Source organism: Hyalella azteca, unplaced genomic scaffold, assembly GCF_000764305.2.
Source record: "Hyalella azteca isolate HAZT.00-mixed unplaced genomic scaffold, Hazt_2.0.2 contig8077, whole genome shotgun sequence".
In the NCBI taxonomy this organism is placed as follows: Eukaryota; Metazoa; Arthropoda; class Malacostraca; order Amphipoda; family Hyalellidae; genus Hyalella; species Hyalella azteca.
The window spans coordinates 166,759-190,839 of record NW_025938181.1 but is presented as its reverse complement, the minus strand read 5'-3'; the positions used below and the strand labels follow the sequence as shown (position 1 = coordinate 190,839).

General features: G+C 39.5%; 3 protein-coding genes across 8 annotated transcripts in view; all 3 read right to left on the bottom strand.

Annotated features, from left to right (window-relative positions):
* LOC108675740 (dynactin subunit 1) overlaps positions 1–1,168 on the bottom strand; it is a 23,920-nt gene extending 22,752 nt beyond the window's left edge. For 3 of the 4 annotated variants that reach the window (XM_018163771.2, XM_018163772.2, XM_018163773.2), the window contains exon 1: positions 938–1,167. In XM_018163771.2, coding sequence (XP_018019260.1) covers positions 938–986 — 49 coding nt within the window. In that variant the 5' untranslated portion in view covers positions 987–1,167. Of the gene's footprint in view, positions 1–937 lie in introns of all 4 variants that reach the window. The other variant, XM_018163769.2, reaches the window with a different exon arrangement.
* Positions 1,169–5,212: 4,044 nt separating this feature from the next.
* On the bottom strand, positions 5,213–23,533 carry LOC108675736 (nuclear exosome regulator NRDE2). Of its 2 annotated transcripts, XM_047881487.1 has the most exons (11): positions 23,042–23,533; positions 15,005–15,170; positions 11,648–13,173; positions 10,315–11,599; positions 9,990–10,155; positions 9,358–9,518; positions 8,941–9,020; positions 6,989–8,721; positions 6,441–6,567; positions 6,029–6,207; positions 5,213–5,735 (listed from the first exon to the last, which is right to left on the bottom strand). In XM_047881487.1, the coding sequence occupies exons 1-11, from the start codon at positions 23,106–23,108 to the stop codon at positions 5,517–5,519; spliced, it is 5,709 nt and encodes a 1,902-aa protein (XP_047737443.1). In that variant the 5' UTR covers positions 23,109–23,533; the 3' UTR covers positions 5,213–5,516. The 2 variants fall into 2 exon arrangements, with proteins under 2 accessions (XP_047737443.1, XP_018019251.1); XM_018163762.2 differs by having other exon boundaries at positions 10,315–13,173.
* Positions 23,527–24,081, bottom strand: part of LOC108675737 (Fanconi anemia group D2 protein homolog) — a 29,246-nt gene continuing 28,691 nt past the window's right edge. For both annotated transcript variants that reach the window (XM_047881488.1, XM_047881489.1), the window contains exon 30: positions 23,527–23,900. In XM_047881488.1, coding sequence (XP_047737444.1) covers positions 23,598–23,900 — 303 coding nt within the window. In that variant the 3' untranslated portion in view covers positions 23,527–23,597. The remainder of the gene's footprint in view (positions 23,901–24,081) is intronic.

Below are 24,081 nucleotides of genomic sequence, written 5' to 3'. Positions count from 1 at the left end.
TCGTAAATGGCTTTTCATGGCCGAGATATGGAATTCACGGCTCGGTGAAATAGAATCACGGCTCGTAGAAATGGAATCACGGCTGGCAAATCCATAAAACCACGGCTCAAAAAATTCAGTCGCGGCTTGCCAAGTAGATATATTCCATACTAGACTCTGCGTAAATGGCTTTTCATTAAAAATTACCCGGCGACGCATCTTTAAAATGGCCGGCGATGCTTTGGGCTTAAAAATCCATATAGGTGCCAACGCTGCATCCACCCTCTGCATAGTGGTGCCAGATGATTTACTTCCTATCTAATTGTTAACAAAATTGCACGATCAGGCCGCAAGATTCCAAATGTATTGAAAATTTGTCACATTGGAACCGCGAGATTTCAGAAACAAGTAGGAAAATTCCAATCCTACCCCGAGACGGATCTTGAAAATGGCTAGCAACGCTTTGGGCTAAAAATCCATATCTTGGCAATGCTACTTGCACCCTCTGCACCCTGGAAGCTGGAAGGTAGATTTTTTTAATGCTATGGCCTGATCATGATTCATGAATTTGTTAACAATTAGGTAGTCTATTAGTAATTAGCCTAGATCAATTTAGATAATTTGATAGGTAATTAATCACGTGAAAGTAGGAATCTTGCGGTTTCAAAAATGGCTTGGCTTAAAATTTAGATATATTTCATGCCGATTTTTACCCAAAAATTTTTTCAGTTCTGCCAATGTTCCAAATTTGATTGGAGATTTTGAAGTTAGGTATTGATTAAAATGACTGGAAATTAAAACCTTAATTTCCTTACAATAAACTATCAAATAAATAACTTGCCCTTTAAAAAAGTCATTATTAGGACAAAATAAATCACAAATATTTTGGAGAACGAAGCAACTAAGAATTTATGAAGCGAGACTTGAGCCTGACCCTGAGTGAGGAGAGGTGACTCACCTTTTCCGATGAGTTTGACCTTATTGCCTACTTTGAAGGATTCACCCATTTTGCTCGATTAGACACTATCAATATAACTCATAAATTTCAGAAGTGAAATGAAAGAGGGTGGTCATTACTTCGCTAGTACGATGCAATAACTAAACTTTGAAGAGCTATTTCTTGCACAGCTGTCATATCTTCTTGGTCCGGTTCCGAGTTTTATTGGGCACCACACCATTTACTTTACCGGTAGTGTAAAGCTAAAGCCCACTAAAGGGATTTGACACCGCAATTAGCCTTTGGATGCACAAGTGGGTCAAAAATGACCCGGCAAGGTTTTCTTGGAGAACAGTGAAACTTTCTTCACAGTGAAATTTTTCGAACTTTCTTATTCTAATAATTATTAAAAAAATGACGCGTATGCTTTCTTACGGAGTGCAAAGGAAACTTTTGATTTTTATTATTAATAATAATAATAATAATAATAATAATAATAATAATAATAGCGGTTTCAGCGTTTATTAGGCCATAGGCCTGTCACCGATTCTCAACATCGCAGAACATTCACATCATTTTGCGGTCTCGGAATCACACCTCACTGATTCAAATCCTGTTGTGCTTAACCGCCCGGCCTCCTTGCCGATTCTGACCAGAAACTGGCGCACAGAGCTGGGATCGAACCCGCACCTCTCTGCGCCAATCCTGGTACTCTGAACTTTAACCACTGGGCCACCCTGCCCTGTGACTGTAACAATGAATTGAATCTCTGACTGTCAAAATGAATTGAATTGTGGACCGCACAGATTATAACAGAAGTGTCATATCTCCAAAGATTACTCTACTACGCAAGAGCTGATACTAGTAAGTATGAACAAAGTTATTTGATAATGTGATATGAACTTACGACTGGAAACCGAACATATTGCAGCCTTTTGCTATGTTATGAAACTGACTAGAAAGCGATTCCTCCCAGTGATTGTGTACCAATGAAATAACGAACAGATTTTGTCATATGGGGCAGTTTCTACAATGTATGGCTTTAACTTTAAGACCATATGGATTTCTGACGCACGCATCCCCTATGTAATAGATGATATAGTTTGCACAGGGCGACAATAGGGAGAGATATTTTGATGGATCTGGATGAAAACATTATCTAGCAAATGTGTACCAGCACATTTTGAAATACATGTCGCAACATAGCCATGAACAACTTTTTCGCTAGCAGGCCTGCTACGCAGCACCTCCAAGCGAGGTGCCTAAGATTCAAAATACTTGGAGATAGCACAGAGTTTACTTTCACTGATAGCCGACGACGACGGTCACCCCTGTCGGGAAGAGAGGTAAGGCTGTTGTGCCCCTGTACACGATGCACCTAGAAAAACAAGTTGGTAAAATAGCCAAAAATGTGATCCCATTCAATAGCAGCACAAAGGGAGGTTTTTAGACACCATTAACCAGATAGTTTTCACTTACACGTGCAATTACCAAACAACATAGATTTCCATGGTGCTGTGGTACAACCTACTTAACATTGTCATACTTTTTTTGAACCGGCTCAACACCCAGGCTTCTCGGACACGACGGACAGGTATCACCAGGACACCAGCAAGCAGGCCAGGTAGTCGAGCGCGCGCGACGAATTACACCTTGGAACGAATTACGGTGGAGTAGCTACCGTCAGCCTCAGTTATCGACGTCTGCGTGGAGAACTCATTGAAGCATACAAGTATACTCAAGGCTTATACAAGGTCCCAGAAGGATTACTAGAATTTGAAACAAGAACCAACACCAGGGGCCACGGCTATTAATTAAAAAATTGCGTTGTAACACATCCATGCGACAACATTTCTTCTCGCTACGAGTCACCGACATGTGGAACAGCCTCCCTGATAGCATCGTTGACGCTCCGAGTATGAACGCCTTCAAGAACAGACTAGACGAAGCTATGCAGGAGCATATGTTCAGTCTTAAAATGCCTAGCAAATTACGGACCAGGCAATAAGTCCAGCAGCTATCTCAATAAATCGTCAGTTATGGAAAGATCGGGTTCCAAAGGCTGGATCCCTTGTGAATCAAGTCACGAAAAATTCAAGAATCGGCAACAGGCCATGGGCCTATTTCTTCAGTGCCGACACTTCTATTATATTCTATGAACAAGAATCGGCAACAGGCCATGGGCCTATTTCTTCAGTGCCGACACTTCTATTCTATTCTATCAGCAGAGGCGTGCACCTTCTCATTCTTGACATCCACACCCGACCGACCACCTTTGAGCTGCTATGTGCTAGGCACACCTGTGCCTCGTTTGCGTGAGTTTCAGTCACCATCTATAGTCCTGGATCGGTAGCTGTGGTGAGCGACTTTTCGTCGAATTGAGCGATGTCTTCACGAGACTTGCGACTTTCCTCGATTATGTTCTTGTCACCGGAGGTTCAAACGTTTGAGTGGATCGCGTCAGCGACCCATCGGCGCGTCAGCTGAGCGACATGTTGTCCACCTTTGGCATGGTTTATCACGTGAACTTGCCGACGCACAACATGGGCAGACTGCTGAACGTTGTCATCACGCGTGCTGACCTTCAAATTCAGCTAATCGACATAATCGAGATGGCAATATCCAACACTCGACTACTTCAGAGGACGGTGTCATGTGTACGCCCGGTGCCAGTGTACAAATCCGTTACCAGACGTTCGTGGCGCGGTCTCGACTATGCTGTCTTACGTGAAAAACTACAGTCGCCGCGACATATCGCCTGACTCATGGTTGGCACTATCAGTCAACGACCTAGTGCAACTTTGCAAAACCGAGTTGATCTGAAACGCTTACATCCTTAATGTGAACGGTGTTGAATGGCGGTGCTTCCAAGGCTAAACATAGCTGTTCCGGTGAAATTAAATTCATTTCAGCATCCTCGATTGCAAACCTTATTAAATATTACTCTTGAGTGTAAGTTGGTTCTTTCTGTTTTGCGGCTATACTTTAATAGAGTCCACTGATCTGCACTTGACGTTTGAGTGCTTACGCAAACCATTTCAATCAGGCACCATTTTCTCACCATACTGCATGGAGCCTTTGCGCTTCTTCCCAGCAGTGCTCTTTTTAGCGCATTTTTTCATTTATGAAAAAAGGCGTTATTGTGCTCGCTATGTCCGTCCGTCCGTCATTCTGTTTGTCTGTCTGTCCGTGACTTCGTTTTCGTCGACGAAAAAATGTGCTCTCTGTCACTCACTGCAGTGAGTACTGAGTTACATTTTCTTCCATTTGTTGCTCGAGTTGAATCATCATTTAATAGTTCAACCTCACAGAAATACCGAATTTGGGAATCGTTGGGCATGTGTTCTTCCGGCAGCTCATCGTCTGGCACACTTGTGTCTATGAGGTCGGCTAACTCAGAATTTCCAGACATATAACTTGACTCGGATTATTAGCACACACTGACAACGTAAGGATGGTTATGGAACACGTCTTTCTTCGACAATGTTTCAAGAGCGTTACCGCGCGTGATCAGTTGCTGCCGTCACGCTTGTCCAAGAAATAAAGATAGAAATGTAATACGTGTGGTAAATGCAATGTAACTGTGAGCAAGGATCACAGACAGTAAAAGTAGTTTGTTTGATTAGTGAAGATGGTCATGATAGAAGAAGGCACAAGAGGGAAAAGCAAAGAACTGTAAATGACGGACAGTAACAGATATACACACACACGATAATTGGTTGCTATGTTCACATTCTTTACTAATATTCTGGTTAATTTTATTTTGTAAAGACGTTAAAAAGTGGAAAATAAAAATGGTTCAAACACGAAATTATTAATGTGTGGTCTGAATATAATATTACGTTATCATAGCGGAGCGTGTGATTGACCACAATTAAAAAATTGGCATAAAAACGCATTAATATTAATAGGAGTCATTTTTGACCTACTAGCCCAGTCATTTGAGCATATAAGGTATAAAACAAAATACCCTCGTGCTTTAGCCAAAAACGGTTTCAAGTTCAACGTTTTTTCAGTGGGTTTTTTCAAGAAATACCATACTTGCAATTACCTTCGCTAAAATATTATTTATCATGTGCTAAAAGTGAAATTTTGAAGTGACAAACAATTTCTCAGTTCTCCAAGAGAGAGAGAATGACTTTTTTTAAGCTCTACCATTTGATGTCGAGTACCTCAGTGAAATGCTTTTTTCATAGGTTATTTTTCACAAAAATTATTCCACCACAGGCTTAGCCTGTCAAAATGGCACAATTTTTATAAAAGCTACACACGTAAAGGATTCATAATACGAGAAGCCAACAAGATCATTTCATTTGCACTTAGAAGACAACACTTTATATATATGCGGATTGCATTCAAGTTGAGCTTTTGATGGTTAACAAAATGGCAATGGGAACAAGAGCCAAAACTGATTCCTTCCTCAGCACACATTTCTCTAAAGAAAAGCCTGAATTCTAACATTAAATATTATTTAGTCCAAAAAAATCTTCGAAATTACGTACATTGGAGATGTAATAATAATTTCATATCAAATAAGCAACAATATATTCAGCTGAAACTTGCACAAAATGAAAACAACTTGATGCTAGTCACCCGAAAGTCAATTAAGTTGCTCGATTAATTTTTCCGCTATTCCTATTTCTCCTACATCGATGTCCTGCGTGTTAGATGCTGGTTCCTCTTCCTGTTCTTCCTGCAACAAAAGTTGTAGCTCCTGCAGCGGCAGTCGACAGCGCAGGCCTCGCTCCTCCATGAGACGTACTGTGCTACGCAGCACAGGCGACGTCTCGCAGCTATCAATGCCGCTCAGGTAAACTGACTGTAAGAAAAAGTATAAGAAGTCAGCGTTATTATCAATACACAAGGTGCTAATATAATTATACTAAAAATTATTTAGAAAGATTAAAGAGAACAGAATTATCATAGGTTGTTTATATGCTTTTATGACTAACTAATGTAATGGTTTATTTCGAATACCTACTTAAAGGTTAAATGTGAGATCTATGTTAAAAAATTCAACTGATGCATAAGGTAAAATGTACTTCAAGAGAAATAAACGAGCCTCGTCTATAAAAAATTCAGCGAATAAATGATATGTGAATTTGTAATTACTTTGCTTGCTGGGCACGCCGTAAGTGCAGAGTACAACAACGAGTTTGTTTTTTGAGAAGTGCGTTTCATGAGCCCGCTCCAGTGAAGGTACAACCGCCACAGAAGAGGGTTGTGTTGTCCTGCAGCTCTCAGCACGACGGAGCGTAGCACTGACAGAACCGTGTGTGATACACAGACGGCTGTGAAGTGAACTACATATTAAAATTTATTGCAAAATATCGTCATGAAGACAAAATCTGTAGAAAAAAAGGGAGGTCAAGAATATGAAATTCATACGGGAACCATGGCCACCCAAATGAAGAGCAAATAATTTGTTCTGGCTGCACGCAGTTTCTAGTCTGTTTGTTATACTAATACAACGTTCATTATATTACACAAATATTAAGCGATGAGAAACATATCATAACCTGACCTGAGTCGTTAGCGTAAGCGAGTTGAGCCACGCGTCTGGCAGAAGCAAGATGAGGCAGAACTCTGAACACGAGCTGTCTGATGGTGGAACGCTCACCGCCACCCCCGCTGAACAGCTCCCGCCAATTCTATGTATAATACATTCGGGATAAGGATGTAATACGATAAAATTGCACATGGATTGCATTGTGCTAAAATTGTGCGGGTTTTAGTTCAAGTCATCTTGTAATTTTTTAATGATTTCTGTCAGTAGCCAAGACTGACTGACTGATACCAATCGCAATTTGAAAATCACTTGAGTAATAAAAAGGTGATTAAAAAATCGATATTCTGCCGCAACACTGCGCACTCAATACCAATGAGAAAATTATTTGTGGAATGAAACCAATCAATTTGATAATCAATCAAACCTAAAGTATGTTTCAAAGACATTACACTACACAAAAGTGAAATTTGATAAAAGGCTCGAGTAATCCTTAAACCAAATTATAAAAAAAAATTCTTAGTGTAAGATTTATACCGAGTTCACAAAAATCCTGCTCTCTTCACCTGCATCGTCGCCTGCAGAGTGAGGAGCAAGGAACTGTCGGGAGCAGCGACTAACGCCTGCTGCACGACCAGCTTGAGCTTAGCAGGAGTGATGCCGTCACTAGAGCGTGTTACTCCTTGAGACGTGACACGAGGCAGCACGATACAAAGCCAAGCATAACGCTCAAACAGACCCTGCAGCAAATGGCCTGTCACCCACGGGAAGTTGTTGCTCAGTTTACGCAGTGACAACGAAGTGTTGCAAGCTTCCACGGATGTGTCCATGTTATTGTAGAGAGACGCCAAAGTTGTAGCTTTGCCGGAGCGTCGTGCTGGGTTATCACAGTCAACAATCCTGGCAATCGTTTCTTCAAATATGGTGCAAAACGCCTTGATCCCGCTTGCTAGGTACTGAAGAATACCGAGGTACGTGCACAGTTCCACAATGATGGCGTTATTACATGTATTTAGTTTCTTCGACTTGATGAAGGTGAGTAGTGCGAGTTCAAGTAGCTCTGCATATTTCTTCCTTGCTCTTAGTACACTGGATGGCTGGAACTGCTGTGCCTCAGTTGATGAAACGCAGCCTTCGTTCGCAAGCTCGCAGAGAACACTCATGAGGCATGACGTGTGAACAGAAGCATCGTCCCCGTCATACTCGGCAGCCACAGACAGGTGGAGCTTCAAGTACGACCAGGTGACACTAGACAAAATGCGGAAGGTGTCAGGGTCTTTTTCAAACACGTCTGAGCCTTTGCTTCCTAATACCAGCGCGTTTATATAAACATTTTCAGCTTCCGCGACGTTACCGAAGCATTCTTCCAAGGCACCGTACTCCCTATACAGTAAGAGAGAGCTTCGAAATTCCTCTTTCTTTAGCAAGTTTTTCGCAGCTTTCTTGAAAGATTTTTCCAAGTTTTGCAATCTTTGGGGTGGTCCTTTCAGTTTTTGTATTGCTTTGTACCTTTGAATCATAATGCGGATGAAAAGTACTGCTAGATAACTGCTATATTGAGACTGAAAAGCTAACATTGACCTTTCTATCACATTACTGACGAAGTTGAAAAATTTATCACAGTCAGGATCAGCAAGAGATGGTCCGCAAGTTGGAAGAAGATCGATCTCACTTGAGAAATCTTCCCTGGAAGCAGGCACATCACTCGCCAGTAAACCCTCGATGGAATCTATTTTGAGATTATCGAAGGTATCGGCAGAGTAGTCTTCTAATTGCAGGTACTCGAAAAAAATGGACTCAATGTTTGCAGTATCAACTCCCAAAAATTGGAGAAACCTCAAAACTAGATAGAACTTCTCGTGCTGGTCATCCGTTAGCCATCTTTTCTTGTATCGCGAGTCAGTAGTGTCAGTTGATCCAGTATTGTCGCCGAGAGGCAAAGGGAAAACAAAAGGGCTGAGCAGTTCGAAGCCTACCATTCTCTCAGGGTCTTCACAATCATCAGGATCAGCAGCATAGGGTAGCCAGTAACGCTTCTCCCTGAGTACTTCAAGTTGCAGCCAAAGCTTCTGCAGCTCACCTTCGTACTCAGCTTTCCGTGCTTCAGCTTCCGCTCTTCGTCTGGCAGAGGCAGCAGCGCGTTCAATTTTCTCTTCAGTGCTAATGCATTCTTTGTCAACAGCCTCGTCATCTTCACTCTCTTCAGAGTCGTTTAAAATTTCAGGGCCCTGACTGCGCAAAATAGGGCAGCGTTTCACAGCACACTCTACGATTTTGTCTTCTTCATCAAACTGCCCCTCTGGAGAATGCGAGCAAAATTAGGATTTACAACCTTAACAAGTGTGACATTGAACCAACTAAGATACTAAATAAAAACGCTTGTTTCATAATCAAAAATAAAAATGATAGAAGGATATTAAAGAAAGATAAAGAACAAGATCTCATTCAACTTGACTAATCAAAAAACATTATACTCACTCAAAACTGCTAAATAAAAGAGTGACAGAAAACTACTAACCAAGAATTGTCTCTGTATAACGAGCCCCCTGGCGCGTCTTGAGAGCCTCTCCCCAGCCCAGGCTTCCTTCCTCGCCAATCCTAGAGATAAATAAATTTTAAAATTAATTACCTTTATTTGAACGAGACAACACTTATCGGAATGTTCAGTAGGACAATAACTACGAAGTTGAACGGTACTTTAAGCTGGATACACAATCACAGTGGCTCGAGAATATTTTAACTACAGTTCGCTTGGCAAGCACGTACGTACATATTTATATAAATATTCTTCAAAATCATCAGCAATGGTTCACCAGAGAGCATTCAGGATAAAAAAGTTACTAGATTTGTTATCCTATAAGCATGGATTCACGGTTTAATTAATAATGACCGTTTAAGCTAAGGAATTGTTTGATCATGTTGATAAAGTTATTACCGAGGAGCTCTCGAGTCCCAGAACTGCTCAAGAAGAGGTAGTTTGTCTTCATGTTTGAGCTGAGCCAAGTTGTCGGGGGTGAAGAGGTTGTACTCCAGCACTGCCTGCCACAAGCCCACGGCACGTTCTCTGTATCCGCTCTGAGCCCACACGCTCGAAACCTTAGCGAAAATGGATTAAATAGAACAATCGAAAGAGAACAATATTTGGTGAGAACGTCGTCTATCTTTAAGCGGAATTACAGAGTTCCATCCCTTTTGATGGGTTTATCTGGTGCAGATTCACAACTTAGCAGATTTTTTAGGGGGCAGCAGGGCGGCTGTTTCACGAGCACCAATATAAAGTATAGTAAAACGTCACGTTAGCTGCGATATGTGATTGCCGCAGTTAAGTTCCACCTAAGAAGCATAATAAATTACCTTCCTAATGCCAAGGATTGATGGCTAAAAGAAAAGTTGTGCAAGCACATATACGCACTAAATAAATTAAATATATAATTATTGGACTTCTCGGAAACTCGTTTTTCGAAAGTCAAGCTCCACAATGTTGTTTCATGCTCTGCGCAAAATGTTAAATTGATCTAAAATAAACCGATAATTATATTGACAGTAAGTGGCCGCAAAACTGCCTACCTGAGCGATGACATCGACAGCACAAAGGCCAGGATGCTGTGGGGGCGCGTGCGTCACGAAGGCTCCTGTGGCCATAAGTCGAAGCTTCTCCAGGCATCGGCTGGCAGCCGCGACCGCCGACGTAACTCTGAACTGCAGTGAGCTCGTGGCATGGTGCTCTATGTACCTGTGAACATCATGCTATGTGAGTATTTGTTAATATTAATGCGCTATTACGATATTTCATAACGCACGCCGCGTGGCTTCTGCAATCCCATAAACGACCTAAACCTAAAATTCATATCTGCAGTAAAATTTAAGATATTGTACAGAGCGTAATATTTACCGTTGCCATACGGTCATATTGTTTGGGAAGTTGTACACGAGAGTCGTCCACTCCTTGTTTAACGTCTGCAGCTCCCAGACCTCCTCGCCCACAGCTAGTCGCTCTAACTGCAGGGTTAGGCTGTGAGGATTCTTCTTGATGGCGGCGTCGAGCAAAGCTATCTTCCTCTCGGCCAGTGCACGGGCGCTCTTACCCTTCTTGCTGGACTGGCTGTTCTTGGAGCTGCGCTCGCCACCCTCGCCGCCACGGAACAGGTGAGGGAATGCTTTATCCTGAAACTGTACAAATTCTAGCCACAAACTTTCGTTTTTGGTATCCTTGGCTAGCCGTTCATTGAAACTTTTCGACTGTTTCATGTAGAAATCATACTCAGATTCTTCAGCATCAACAGCATCGTCTTTCCCGTTACTGACATCAACGCTGTCCAGGTAGAAAGAAGATTTCTCGTAAGCATCTTTCTTCTCTTCGGCTTTGAGTTTGCGAACCTTGACAGTTTCAGCGTAAGTGAGCTCAACAGGAATGCAGGGCTTCTTAAAAATATCCTCGTCAGTTTCAATTTCTTCGATTGGTCGACAAACAACGGCGTTTTGCAGCATTTGGGATCGCATTTTCTTTTGGAAATATCGCTCCAAGCTTTTCTTCGGGTAATCATCAGTCAAAAAATTTTCAGCTCCAAGCACCTTTTTCATGGCTTTGTACTTGACCAACTGGGTGTAATGAGTCGTGGGGAAAGCAAAGTTGTTCTTATCACCAGAGGTCTCCAAAAACAGCACCGACTCGGGTTTGATGTAGGAACTAATTTCAGCGAACACAGGCTTACTCGAGTAATTCTTCAACAAAAATGGCTTCAAGGAGTCAGAACTCTTATCCCTACTTTTCTTGCTTCTCTTTCTGGATTTTCCGTTGTCTCCTGAAGACCGAGACCTTTTCCTTATCCTTGATTGTGATCTTCGAGATCTTCTTGGGCGGCTCCTTCTGTTACGAGAATTGGATCGTGAGCGAGACTTCTTGAGCTTTTTCCGATTGGATCGTGAGCGAGACTTGCGAGCTTTGTCTCTGGATCGAGAGCGAGACTTGCGAGCTTTGTCTCTGGATCGTGAACGTGATTTGCGAGCGCGGTCTTTGGATCGTGAGCGAGACTTGCGAGCTTTGTCTCTGGATCGTGAGCGAGACTTGCGAGCTTGGTCTCTGGATCGTGAGCGAGACTTGCGAGCGCGGTCTTTGGATCGTGAGCGAGACTTGCGAGCTTTATCTCTGGATCGTGAGCGAGACTTGCGAGCTCGGTCTCTGGATCGTGAACGACTGGATCGTGAGCGAGACTTGCGAGCTTTATCTCTGGATCGTGAACGAGATTTGCGAGCGCGGTCTTTGGATCGTGAGCGAGACTTGCGAGCTTTGTCTCTGGATCGTGAGCGAGACTTGCGAGTTCGGTCTCTGGATCGTGAACGAGACTTGCGAGCTCGGTTTTTGGATCGTGAACGAGACTTGCGAGCTCGGTCTCTGGATCGTGATGGAGACTTGCGAGCTCTGTCTCTGGACCGGCTTCGCAAACGACCGTTCCTCGAATGAGATCTCTTGGCTCTTGTGCGGGACCTTGATCGAGACTTCAGACGTTTGTTTTTGCTGGATTTAGAAGCACTGCGCCGCCCTCGGTGAGATCTGCTGCGTCGTCTTGCAAGTGATCGCGACCTCCTGCGTGTTCTGTCACGAGACTTGGATTTATTCCTCTTTCTGTCACTTGATGTCGATTTATCTCGCTTTCTATCACGAGACTTGGATTTATCCCTCTTTCTGTCACGAGATGTCGATTTATCTCGCTTTCTATCACGAGATTTGGAATGTATTCTGTCGCGGGATTCTGACCCATTTTGTTTGACGTCAAGAGGATTCGCTTCACTCTGCTTCCTATCAAGTGACTTTGACCTTGCGCGTTCCCTTTCATTCGAATGTGACTCGACACAATCTTTGTCTCGCGATTCAGATTTCGCCCGTTCGCCATCCCGGGACATCAATGCAACGTTACTTTGTTTGTCTTGCGACGTCGATCCATCGTGCTTACCATTATATTGAGAATTATTTGCTATTTCAATAGACAGTGATGCATCAGTTCCTTTTCCAGATTCTAATTTGGATTCTTCCACAGACGTCTCCAGGATATCCTGCTCAACAGCCTCTGATTTTTCGGTAATAGTCTCATGATCTTTAGAGACGAATTTGGTGTTGCTTGCGCAATCAGGATTATGAGATTTATCACACAGTTCAACTGGTAATGGAGACTTGTCAAAAGCTTCTACATCAAAATCGTTTTTCTTCAGTTCTAGTTTTTCAAGTTCAGATATAGACTCGACATTGTTCAGCAAGGCATCATCAGGCGGATTATTTATCTCTGAAGGAGATGCACACGGACTCCTCGGAGTGGTAGTTTCGTCATTATTTCCTGTTTTGCTGCTCGTGACTTCATTTCCAGGAGGAATGAATGGCAGAGCAGCATCAGCGGCGCGCTGAGGACTCACATCCGAGGGCTGTATCTCTGAAACACATTGGACAATGGGTTCCTCATTCACAACTGATTTGGGAGAATTCGAAAGCCGATCTGCTGTTTCAGAAGACTTGGAGACACGTTTTCTTGCTTTTGCTGAGGCAATGTCTTCATCTGAGTCATCAGAACTTTCTTCTCTATTTTCTTTCTTATGTTTTTTATTCTTCTTCTTTTTTTTCTTTTTTTTCTTCTTTTTATCCTTCTTTTTCTTCTTGGTACTCGTTTTAAGATTCCGTTTTTCAGTTTCAGTAACCTCATCCTCAGAGTGAGAGTCACTGAGCAGAGTCTCAAGCTCCTTCTCTAGCTTCTCTTGCGCCTCACTGAAAAATGAAACCATTCTATCATATAGAGCCGCAACAAAGATATACAACACCAAATATGACGACGTGAATGCTAAAAAAATGCCCAGTGTCACATCACACTCAATCTAATGATAACCAATCTGCTACAAAAACACAAATTGGAATTCACACTGCAAGAGTACATCCAGTCTCTCAAATGACTTGAATTAGGATGAGAGGAGAGGACACTTTAGCTAATGCCTTTATGATATAAATAAGTGTCAAGTTTACTTAGGAACATAGCAACAAGTAATTTTGAAAATGAAGGCCACTAAACATAAGATTTTTTTGCTACTGTATTTAGACAAATCCTGAGATAAGTAGATTAAATATTTCAAAATGAATGCCACAAGACCTGCAGCCAAGAAGTGTCAAGCGCCTACATTCTATTGAACAAGCAAAGGCAGAGAGCTATTGTTGCGAGTGCTCAAGCAGACTTCAATGGAGACCTCCTCTGCCTCAATGCAAATCTAGAAACAAGAAATGACATTCATATTACAGATTAAATTGCAGAGTAATCTATAAGAAGGTGTAGTGTTATATTGAACTCTCATGATCCATAGATACATTTGTCTGATAGAACTGGAGACATAAAGCTTGTACGTATCCTAACTATTTTTCTGGATGGGTAGAATAATGGTAAATGACTACATACTTGAATTGTAATTTTTACTATCCAGCAAATAAGAAAAAGCATCAGGAACAAAACCAAGACCAAGAAGGAGAATAATGGAGCCATCAAATTAATGTAGTTTTTGATTGTCTATTGAAGAAATAATGCAGAATACAGCAAACTTTTACCTATTCAGAACACTGACAAAAATACCCTTAGTTTGAATTGAAGTGACAAATCACAAGGCAATTTATATCAAGTGAAATCATGTTGTAGAACAGTAAAGTTTATTGTCATTAAAATAAAAATTATCATAATCAAGTTATTACTCACTTGAGAGAACTTGGCCAAAAAATATAATTACTGGCATTTGTCAAGCTTTTCCAACACACCTTAGCTCACTTCACTGCTAAAGTAGCAAAAGGGGACATCCAAAAACACAATTTGTGCTAAAAATTGATGGAAAAATATTCCCGCCATATAAAACAGCGCCAAGTCAATTTAAGCAGGATTCAAACTAAACTTGTATGTACTGTCATAGTAACATTTTTCTGGCCCTATTGTCAAATGACTCCTTTGCAAATATGGCTTCAAAAGTACCTAGATCAAAGATGCACCAACTGATTGTTTAGAATATTAAGTCAATATCACTTATTTTTCTAACTGTCTAAAGGAAAGTCAATAAAGAGCTTAGGAGACTCATAACAACTTAAATACTATGAATCAAACTGTACCATGATGGAGACAAATTGTGCCTAATGGTAATTAGAAAAATTACAATTCTGACAAATATGCTACCAAATGCTGAAAAATTGTACTCCTATTGAATGAATGAAAAATTAAAAATTAGTTAAAAAATTATTACGATATCTTTCTAGTTGTTAATTTATTAATGCCTTCTTAGGGTACGCACACAGTGAAAGTAGGTTGCCAGCATGCTGGTTACCTGCTCAGGCTGGTGCCTGAAACCATAGAATACAGAAGCCTATTCGTACAGGTTTTCACTGTGAACACTTACATTATTATCCTATGTTCATTCTTTTGGCAGGTTGGAGCAGGTTGCCTGCACGGGCAAACCTGATTTCACTGTGTGCGTACCCTTAGGGAATAATCAAGGAATTACTGTTTAAGCTCATCTTAAAAGTATTATTGATTTAAAAGAAAAAGTTGCATTATTTTAAACATTTTTTAACTCACTTTGTTGGGGTGGTAGACAAAGGTTGAGGATCACCTGAAGTATTAGTGGCATGAGGACTGGCAAGTCCTGAATTGCTATCATGTCTTTGGTCTGGTTGCACGCCATTGGACATAACCCCATTGGAAGCCTTGTCAGCAGGCAAGGGTGGCAAGGGAATTGCACCTGCTGTGAAAAAGAAAACAAATAAAGTTAATCATACTGATGGACAAAATTTTCAGCTTATAATTTGCTCACTGAGTTTCTAGTTTTCAGGCATTTCGATTGAAATTGCATTGTTTGTTCCTAATGGATCTATGGTTGAAGGATCGGGTGTTACCAGAGGCATAGCATCAGAGCTGGGCAGTGCTACTTTGAAATGTAGCAGCCACTACCACTACTGCTACATGCTCTAAATGTAGCGGATGTGTTACAATTGCTTAAATGTAGCGCCGCTACCGCTACTGAAAATGTAGCAGCCGCTAAATGTAGCACGCTACTGCCCACTGCTGGTAACAAGTTAACAACTAATATGTTGACACTAGTAACAGGCTGAGTTTGACAACATTACACTGAAATCTTTCATACAGTTTTATTCTGTAATTTATATTATGTATGTATCATGCTGGTTTTAAAATAATATTTAATACTATTAAGTGAAATCTAAAGGCTTTATCTATAAATGTAGTGGTAGCGGCAAAACCTCGTATCACTATTTAAATACCTATGTAGCGGGAGCTACCGCTACAATTGCTTAAATGTAGCGGCAGCGCCGCTCCCGCTACGGCTACTGAAAATGAAGTGGCCGCTACATGTAGCGCACTACTGCCCACCGCTGCATATCATAATGCACGAGATATTTTAAAATTAAAATAAAATATATCAAGAAGGTATCTCTTTGAAAGTGGACAATAGGTTTTCCTTACCCCACAAGCTGTTCAAAAGTATTTGAAATCTTCAGGGCCTGAACACGACAGAACACAGGATGATTATCATGAACTATAAAGTACACCACACCAACCAAGGTTTTATTGGATGCAACAGATATAGCTGCCAAGTTGTGATAACACTTATAGGATTCATAATTAATATGATGCTCCACTGGTTGTGTACAACGCCTGCATAAATTCACTTGAAGGAATGTTTTCCTTACAACAAAGACAGCAGGGTTACACCTCAGCAGTAGACCTCATTAACATGTGTCTGGTGATCTATTATCATGAGAACCATCACCTAGGTTATCATATGTTATCAGCTTAGCTTGTTCTGTACCCCTACATGGTAGAGTTATTCTTAGTGATGTCATCCCCGTTAAGGACTTTATATAGCCCAGTCAGTGCACCACCCACCAGTCATAGCGGTACTGCCAAGCCATTTCTTGTTAGTCTGCTCCTCCAGCACATACTTGTGCTATACTTGTCATTGTCAATCCCCTTCTTTCTCTACTCACCGCGTCCGTTTATTATAATAGAACTAGAGTTACCATGTGTTTCTCCTGTCCTACTTGGAACAACAAAGTACCCTGACTTACAGTTACAAATCTATCAGCTGGTAATAGAAAATAACTGCCTGATACATGAGAGTTGAGGTCTCAAAACAAATGTGACATGGACATACTGTCAGGCTGTGATGTCATTAGTGACTATTACGTTACCTTCTGTGAGAGTGTACTGCCAGTCAGTCTTAGGCACTAGGGAGTCATCGTAGAGCCTGCAATCTCTAGACAAGCTCACGTCGTCTAAGACTCCAGCACTCGCAAGTCGCAACCAACACGCAGTGTCGTTATACTCCATCTCAAAAATTACTGCACATACTGTGCTTTGATCCTGTAAATTCTATCTAGTGTATCCCATGAACCTATCTTCAATACTTACGCTTAGTTACACGTCTTGTTATTATCCTTCCCTGGCCAATGAATATTTAATATGTTATTCAGACAAATTATTAACGAACCAAAACCCCTCAGGTTTTAACTAATTGATTTACTAGATCAGACAGATCCTTTCAAGGTTATGACTGCCAACCTTTGACAGAACCATAAACTTGGACAGTGGCATACACGAACAGTGTCACTATAAACTTTGACACATACAAGTTATCCTAGTGAATTCATTTTTGTCTGTATTAATCTTGTGATGAGTTTAGGATGTTGTAGTCCACGGTCATGCTGATGCGCTGCCTAATGAATAATCTTAAATATTTCAAGCTGTCGTGGTTTACTTCTGCTAGATGCCATATCAATAAATTGTTTTACATGGTAAATTCATAGATTTGTAATATTTGTCTCTGACATTGTAAGTTCAAAATATGGGCATTTTTCTTATATGAAAATCCAATAATATTCAAATCATTTCAGTAGCTTAACTTTGCTCAATAGTATAAACTGATGGATCTGCTTGAATTTCTGCATTAGAAGAGGCAACTACTGGGAGCAACTGAGCATGTTGTACATGTTGTATGTGGGAGCCAATCTGGGACAACGGGCAGAAGCTAGTGAAGGAGACAAAAATGCCCATGATGACAGACAATTTCACTACATATATACTTTAGCATTTCCATTTCTTCAGTGAAAAACAAGAAAAATAGCCCATTTCTGCCTGCAATTTTTAATACCTGCAAACCTAAGTGAAAGAAATGCAATAACAGATGAATTTGTATACCAGTTAACAAGCTCCACAGGCCACGAAAAATTACCCCTAATTCCACAGAATGCACAAAATAATAAATGAATTATAATAATATTGAACTCTGCAGTGCACTCTGAGAAATAAAATCTAGTATGCAACTTCCTTGACTAATGAACACGGCTGATGATACATAATTTAATATAGTTTGGTACATCTACTACATATTGGTACATTTAGTATACTGTATAGGTACTTATTTAATTACTTGGTAATACTTGAATATAGACACATAGTAATACACTCAGACTATAGAGCCATAATGGCACCAATAATGATGACAATAATCAACTTGATGAAAACTGTTCAGGAACAAAATGCATAAAAAAGTGGAATTTATGTCCCTTCAGACTAAGGCAACCTATTTGCTATGGACAAAACACTTGAGTATCTAAGACTGAAAACACTTGAGTACCGTAAAATGGGGTAACTTAGACCGGCGGGATAACTTAGACCACTTTTTATTTTTTAAACAAAAACCCCCAAAACTCAAAAAATATTTGACATAGAAAAATTTTGTCAATGGGCATTAAAAGCCTAATACCGTACTGAGGCTACATAACACAATAGAAAGATTTAAAAAGTTTGCATATCTAATAGGTTAAAAAATTAAAAATGTGACCCACAAAAAAAAAAAGCTATTATTTAAAGCCTGCCAGAGAACCCCCTCCAATTTTTTTATGTTTTGGTTTAATAACTCCAGGTTTTGATGCATTGTAGACTTGTAGTAGAACTCTTCTAGTTACATATGCAAATGACAAATTTTAGGAATGTGTCATAGTTTGCAAATGGGGGTGCTGCCCCCAAATGGGGGAACTTAGACCACCTAATGTCAGCCCTGACGGGGTAACATAGACTGGCTGGGAAGTTAATATAAAATTACCATATATAACATATTTTATGTTTGACAGCCTATTTATGTTTTTTCTTTATGTTTTATACTCTACAGAGTCTTATATATGGTAATTTTAATTTAATTTCCAAGCCAGTCAATAATACCCCATCAGGGCTGCCATTAGATAGTCACATTTCCCTCATTATGGGGCGGCACCCCCCATTTGCAAACTATGACACTTTCCTCAAGTTTGTCATTTGCATATGTAACTAGAAGAGTTCTACTACAATGCACCAAAACCTGGAGTTATTTGGAGTTATTTTACCAAAAAATATAATTGATTTTACCACCCGGTCTAAGATACCCCAAGAGCTGGGGTAACAAAGACCATCACTTTTTGAAATTACATAAAGACTATGAGAGGCAGGAGCCAGCAATTTATGGTGAGTGAAGCTAGAGTATAGACCTGTATTTTGCATGTTTCAATTCAAGATTAATTTAGCTAGTAAAAAAATGGCATCACATATAAAAAAAAAGTGGTCTAAGTTACCCCGTTTTATGGTATTTAAGACTGAAAAAATATTTTATTGATAAATTGTTTGTTGATCAATAGTAGCAGATAAGCATTGATTTAAGTTTAGTGGCTACAACATTGAACTGATTTTCCCACTATTGTGTTCACATTATATAGTATTATTTGTTTCTCAAGTAATATTATGCATACAGAAGTTACTCGACCCCAGTACAGTAGCAACTGCTGTTGTTACATCTGGCATTTAGCTGATGCAACTTTTTGCTTTGTGCTTGGAATTTTATCCTGATTGCGTTCCAGATTGTGCTGTGGAATTAAATTTCAATTAATTATTTTATTCATCTTGCATAATAAGATGCAATTTTTGAGGCCTAAGCAACCAGTAAAGTTTGTTATATGGCATACAAATCCATCTGTATCACATTTCTTCCACTTGGACAATCGCTCAAGTCGAAAATTGGGCAGAAGCCACCTGCAAATCAGCAAAAATGTCTGTCAATTTGACCAGGTTTGTCTTTGGCCATTTTTACGGCTTTTCTCAATTTTACCAGTGAAAATTAAAAAAATGAAACAGCCTATTTTCACCTGCAATTTTTGACAATCACCAATGAAACAATTATTTTTACCAGCAATTTTAGGAAACTTCTTTAGGATATAAGTCTTTATTAAATTATGATGTTATTCCATATTCAATTCCATGGATTAAAACATCCCTTGAATCACAATGGAATTCTAAAAATGGTGGTTTATGTATTACTTTCAATCTATATATGCCAGTGTTTTGGTCCAAAAATTCAAGTTTGAAAAATTGAAAGGCTGTGTTTAATAATTTGAGAAAAAGTCATACGGTACTCACTCCTTCAATGCCATATGACATAATCATTTGAAACTTAAAACAGATGTCAAAAATTTTAATTACAGTCTTAGTATTGTCCCATTACTGCACCAGCCATCTGGGCCTGCCAATCCTGAAGTTCAACTGCACAGCCTTTGCATTACCCATTCAAAATTACCCTTCCTTTGCCCTAGGAAATTTGGAATGGATACCCTCAAACAGGGCAATAGGAGATGGCTTTGAGCATTTTTCATTAATAACTTCTTACCATGAAACATTTCATAAACAATATTGGGCTCATTTTAAAGGTCTTAGCAAGAGCTATTATATGGCATCTCCACAAAATTCCATAGGCTATTTGTAAGGTGCTAGATGCAAATAAAAGCATCCTGAATTACCTCTGGGAATGGGCTAATCCAGGACACTAGAAATAAAACTTAGTTTTAAAACGTTTGAAGCATGCAGAGTGTACTCATCCATTACTAACAGTACTCTGAAGTCCTTCTGTTCCTTTGTAGGAGTGGAATAAATGTAATTTTCTTTGATTTTTACTTGTTTTTCCTTTATTGATTTGATATTACCATATCCATTCATTACTGTATTATTGATCAGATATTACGGTATAGTGAGTATACATGGACATGCCTTTAAGCATCGACAACAACCTTGCTAGCTTCATATTAGCAGCCTCCACTGCAAGCTTCATATCAGTAGCTGTATAGCATTTATTCTGCATCTGCAAGCTTACAGGACGCATTGTAATTTCACACCATTTTAATTGGGTCAAGTGAATTCACTATAACAAAAAAAAAAAAAAATAGATCATAAAAATCATACCTGAAACAGAAAGGAATATTTCAGTGACAACCATAATATATTTTGGAAAAATAAATAATAGTTTAGGCTAATTAATTTTCATTCTATGTTGCCTGGTAGGCTGGTGCACAATTCTATCTAGGGTAAACGCGGTATGTTCCGACACATTAAAGACATAGCAAAAAATGAATGGCTTTAAAAAAATCACCGTTTGCGCAACTCGAGTTCTGTTTGCTTTACGTCACTGTCAAAACACCACACTACGTGCCAGCAACAATGAAACGTCACAAACTGTTGCCATATTTATTTAAAAGCCTTTAGAATGCAAACCTACCAAATCCATATATTCCAATGCTGTGTGTGACTAAATTCTGCATTTTTTGAGACTAATTCAGGCCGCGCTTCAAACTCTACTTATTTGTAAATCCGACCCTCTTGTGTTCAAATTCTGATTGCTGTGTGAGCTGTATTGGAATACAACACAGCTCAGAATTAGAACACTATTGAATATTGAACAGTAAACACTACTTAATTAGGCTTTAAATTAAGAGCTATTAAGCTTTTAATTAAGAAAATTTTAATTTTTGCACAATGCACACAGCTCAGAACGAGCTGTGTGCACACAGAAATATAAAGAATTCTGAGTGCACAGAATTTTTGCACACAGCTTAATATAAAGAAAAAAAAGTTGAGAAGTGTTGGAATTACCCACGATGTCGGGATATACCGCGTTTACCCTATGAAATTTTATATACCATTTTATGATAACTGATGCATTAATTTTTCATAAAGTAAAATTTTTTATGCTGAGCAAGGTAAATGCAATCAAAATTATTAGTTTTTGCCCTGGAATTCCCCTGGAAAATGGAATTCCCCTGTTGTGTGGAAATGGCATGATTGGCATCATTTTTTGGAATAGGGTAAACGCGGTATATTCCGACATCCTAGGTAATTCCGTCACTTCTCTAGTTTTTCCTTTATATTAAGCTTTGTTTTAGTTCCATGCATTCATTGACGGTTGAAATGGTGACGTCATACATTTGCGTGTCAAAATACTGCAAAAACACTAGGTCTTGGCCATCTAGCAGGAAAATATTGAGATCCAAAGAGAGACAATGCATGCCACGTGGTGAGATCATCGAAAAATGTGTCAAATTTGACAGTTGACATGGCTCTACCAAATAGTGAATAACTGTTTTTATAGGAAGAATATTATGGTTTGAGACTTTAGTAATTAAGTAGTGTTCAATATTCGTTAGTGTTCAAATTCAAAGCCGTGTTGTATCCCAATACAGCTCACACAGCAAACGGAATTCGAACACGTGGATGTCGGCAATACGTATCAGTTAAATTTGAAGCACTGACGCAATACGACTCACCACATGTCGGATGTTGCCACACAAAATGACGGAATATAGGGATTTGGTAGGTTTCCATTCTAAAGGCTTTTTAATAAATATGGCAACATTTTGTGACGTTTCATTGTTGCTGACGCGTAGTGAAGTGTTTTGAGAGTCATGTGAAGGCAACAGAACTTACGTAACCCATACGGGCTTTTTTTTTATAGTTTTTCATTTCTCGATGCGTCCTTAAAGTGTCGGAATATACCGCGTTTACCCTAAGTGACACCAATGCCAATTCAGTCTACCATCATGTTTTCAAGTTAGCACCTGTGGCTGTGGGCTGTGTTAGTGTGTACAACAGTACAACTCTTTTGCAACTTTGCAAGTAACATTTTTTAATACGGGCCTAGCCACCTATGACCTAGCTGGCCTAGGGCAATATTTTTTTTACTACAGATCTTAGCAGAGCAGAGGTACTCTTCCAAAATCTCACTTTTCACACTTTTTTCAGGGATTTTTTAGAGGTAGTAAATGTGTGATTTTGAATATTGCTTTATGCTACAGCCTACATAAGCTAGATAAGAAAAATGTTGAACTTCAGTTTAGGCCACTATTTCAAGTTTTTCAATATTCTAATTAGTTTAGTTGCTACAATGTCAACATCAGACAACATGTCTATGAGATGTTGGAGCCTTGGAGGACTGTCACAAATCACAATTTACCCCATGCATCCCTTATTCAGTTATTGCCCCATTTGACAGTAGTAAACAAAGTTGATTAAGCTAGATTTAATCAGTAGAATTCTTGGCTTGGATGCAAATAAATAAATTTTGGTGCAGCATTATATATTTCCATGAGATTAGGTACACTGTTGACAGTGTTGAGGGCAACAAATAAAGTGCAGCCCTCGCTCACTGTCTGTAATCCTAAAACAACTTCAATTTTTCAAAGGAAAGAGGAGAGGGAGCACAAGTGACAAGCTGAGCATCTACCATTACCAACGTTAGTAACTCACCATCCAGCAAGGTAAATGAATTTTGAGTTTCAGGAAGAACAGATGAATAAGCAGGGAATAGTGGCATTTCTACGGAAAAAATTAACTTTGAATATTGATGAGCTGTAGAATGTAGATTTCGCAGGACATTTCCCAATACCCGTCAAGAATTCCACAGCTTGATACCAGTTAACTGAGTAGTTACCTATAAGTTTGTAACTGCAATAAAGTTCGGATCTGATTTCCGGAGCAAATGCAACAAACCAGCTCCGCATTTTGACGCAATTGAAAGCATTATATATAAAAAAATTTTAAATGAAAATAATAAATGGAATGCTTGTCCAAATTTAGATATTATTAACATGTAATGCTAGAAATTGAATGAAAAATATTTGTGAGTTGCCTTCAAGATAATGAAAATATTCCTCTGAAGATCAGTCCTTCTTCAAATTCGTTCTCGGAAACGAAAAAATAATAAAATTTCAGAAATTGAAAAAAAACGTGAAAAGTATATCATAGATTAAAAAATTTTTCCTTAAATCATTTTTGTTTATTTAGGAGTTTGATATAGATATCATCAGAAGCTGGTGCTGTAGTCTGTGGCACCATCCACTGTTGGAGTTTCCTCTTCATCTTCTTCCTGTTCCTCTTCATCATCGTCACTTTCTGCAACATTCTTCCTCTTTTTTCTCCCTTTTGCGTTCCTATCTTCCGACGAATTATCATCTTCAAGCTCAATATCCGACAACTCGTCTAACTCGACGTCTTCAGGGGAGTCTGTCTCGTGTTCAGCTTCACCCTCCTCTTGATGAAGGCTACTATCATCAGTGGGGGTAGAAGTGCCCCGTCCTTCCCTCTCTGCCGGCACGGTGTCACCTGCCTAAAAAAGAACAAGAGGAAAACTTATAACTCAGTGCAACAAACAATGCATTCGTTAGTAAACGTTTGTAGCAAAACTAAATTTAGTCGCTGAACTTCAGAAAAAAATACATTCGTGCCTTTTCGTCACAAGAAATGATATTTTCCACAAATATTAATAGTGATATTTTATTTTTTTTTTA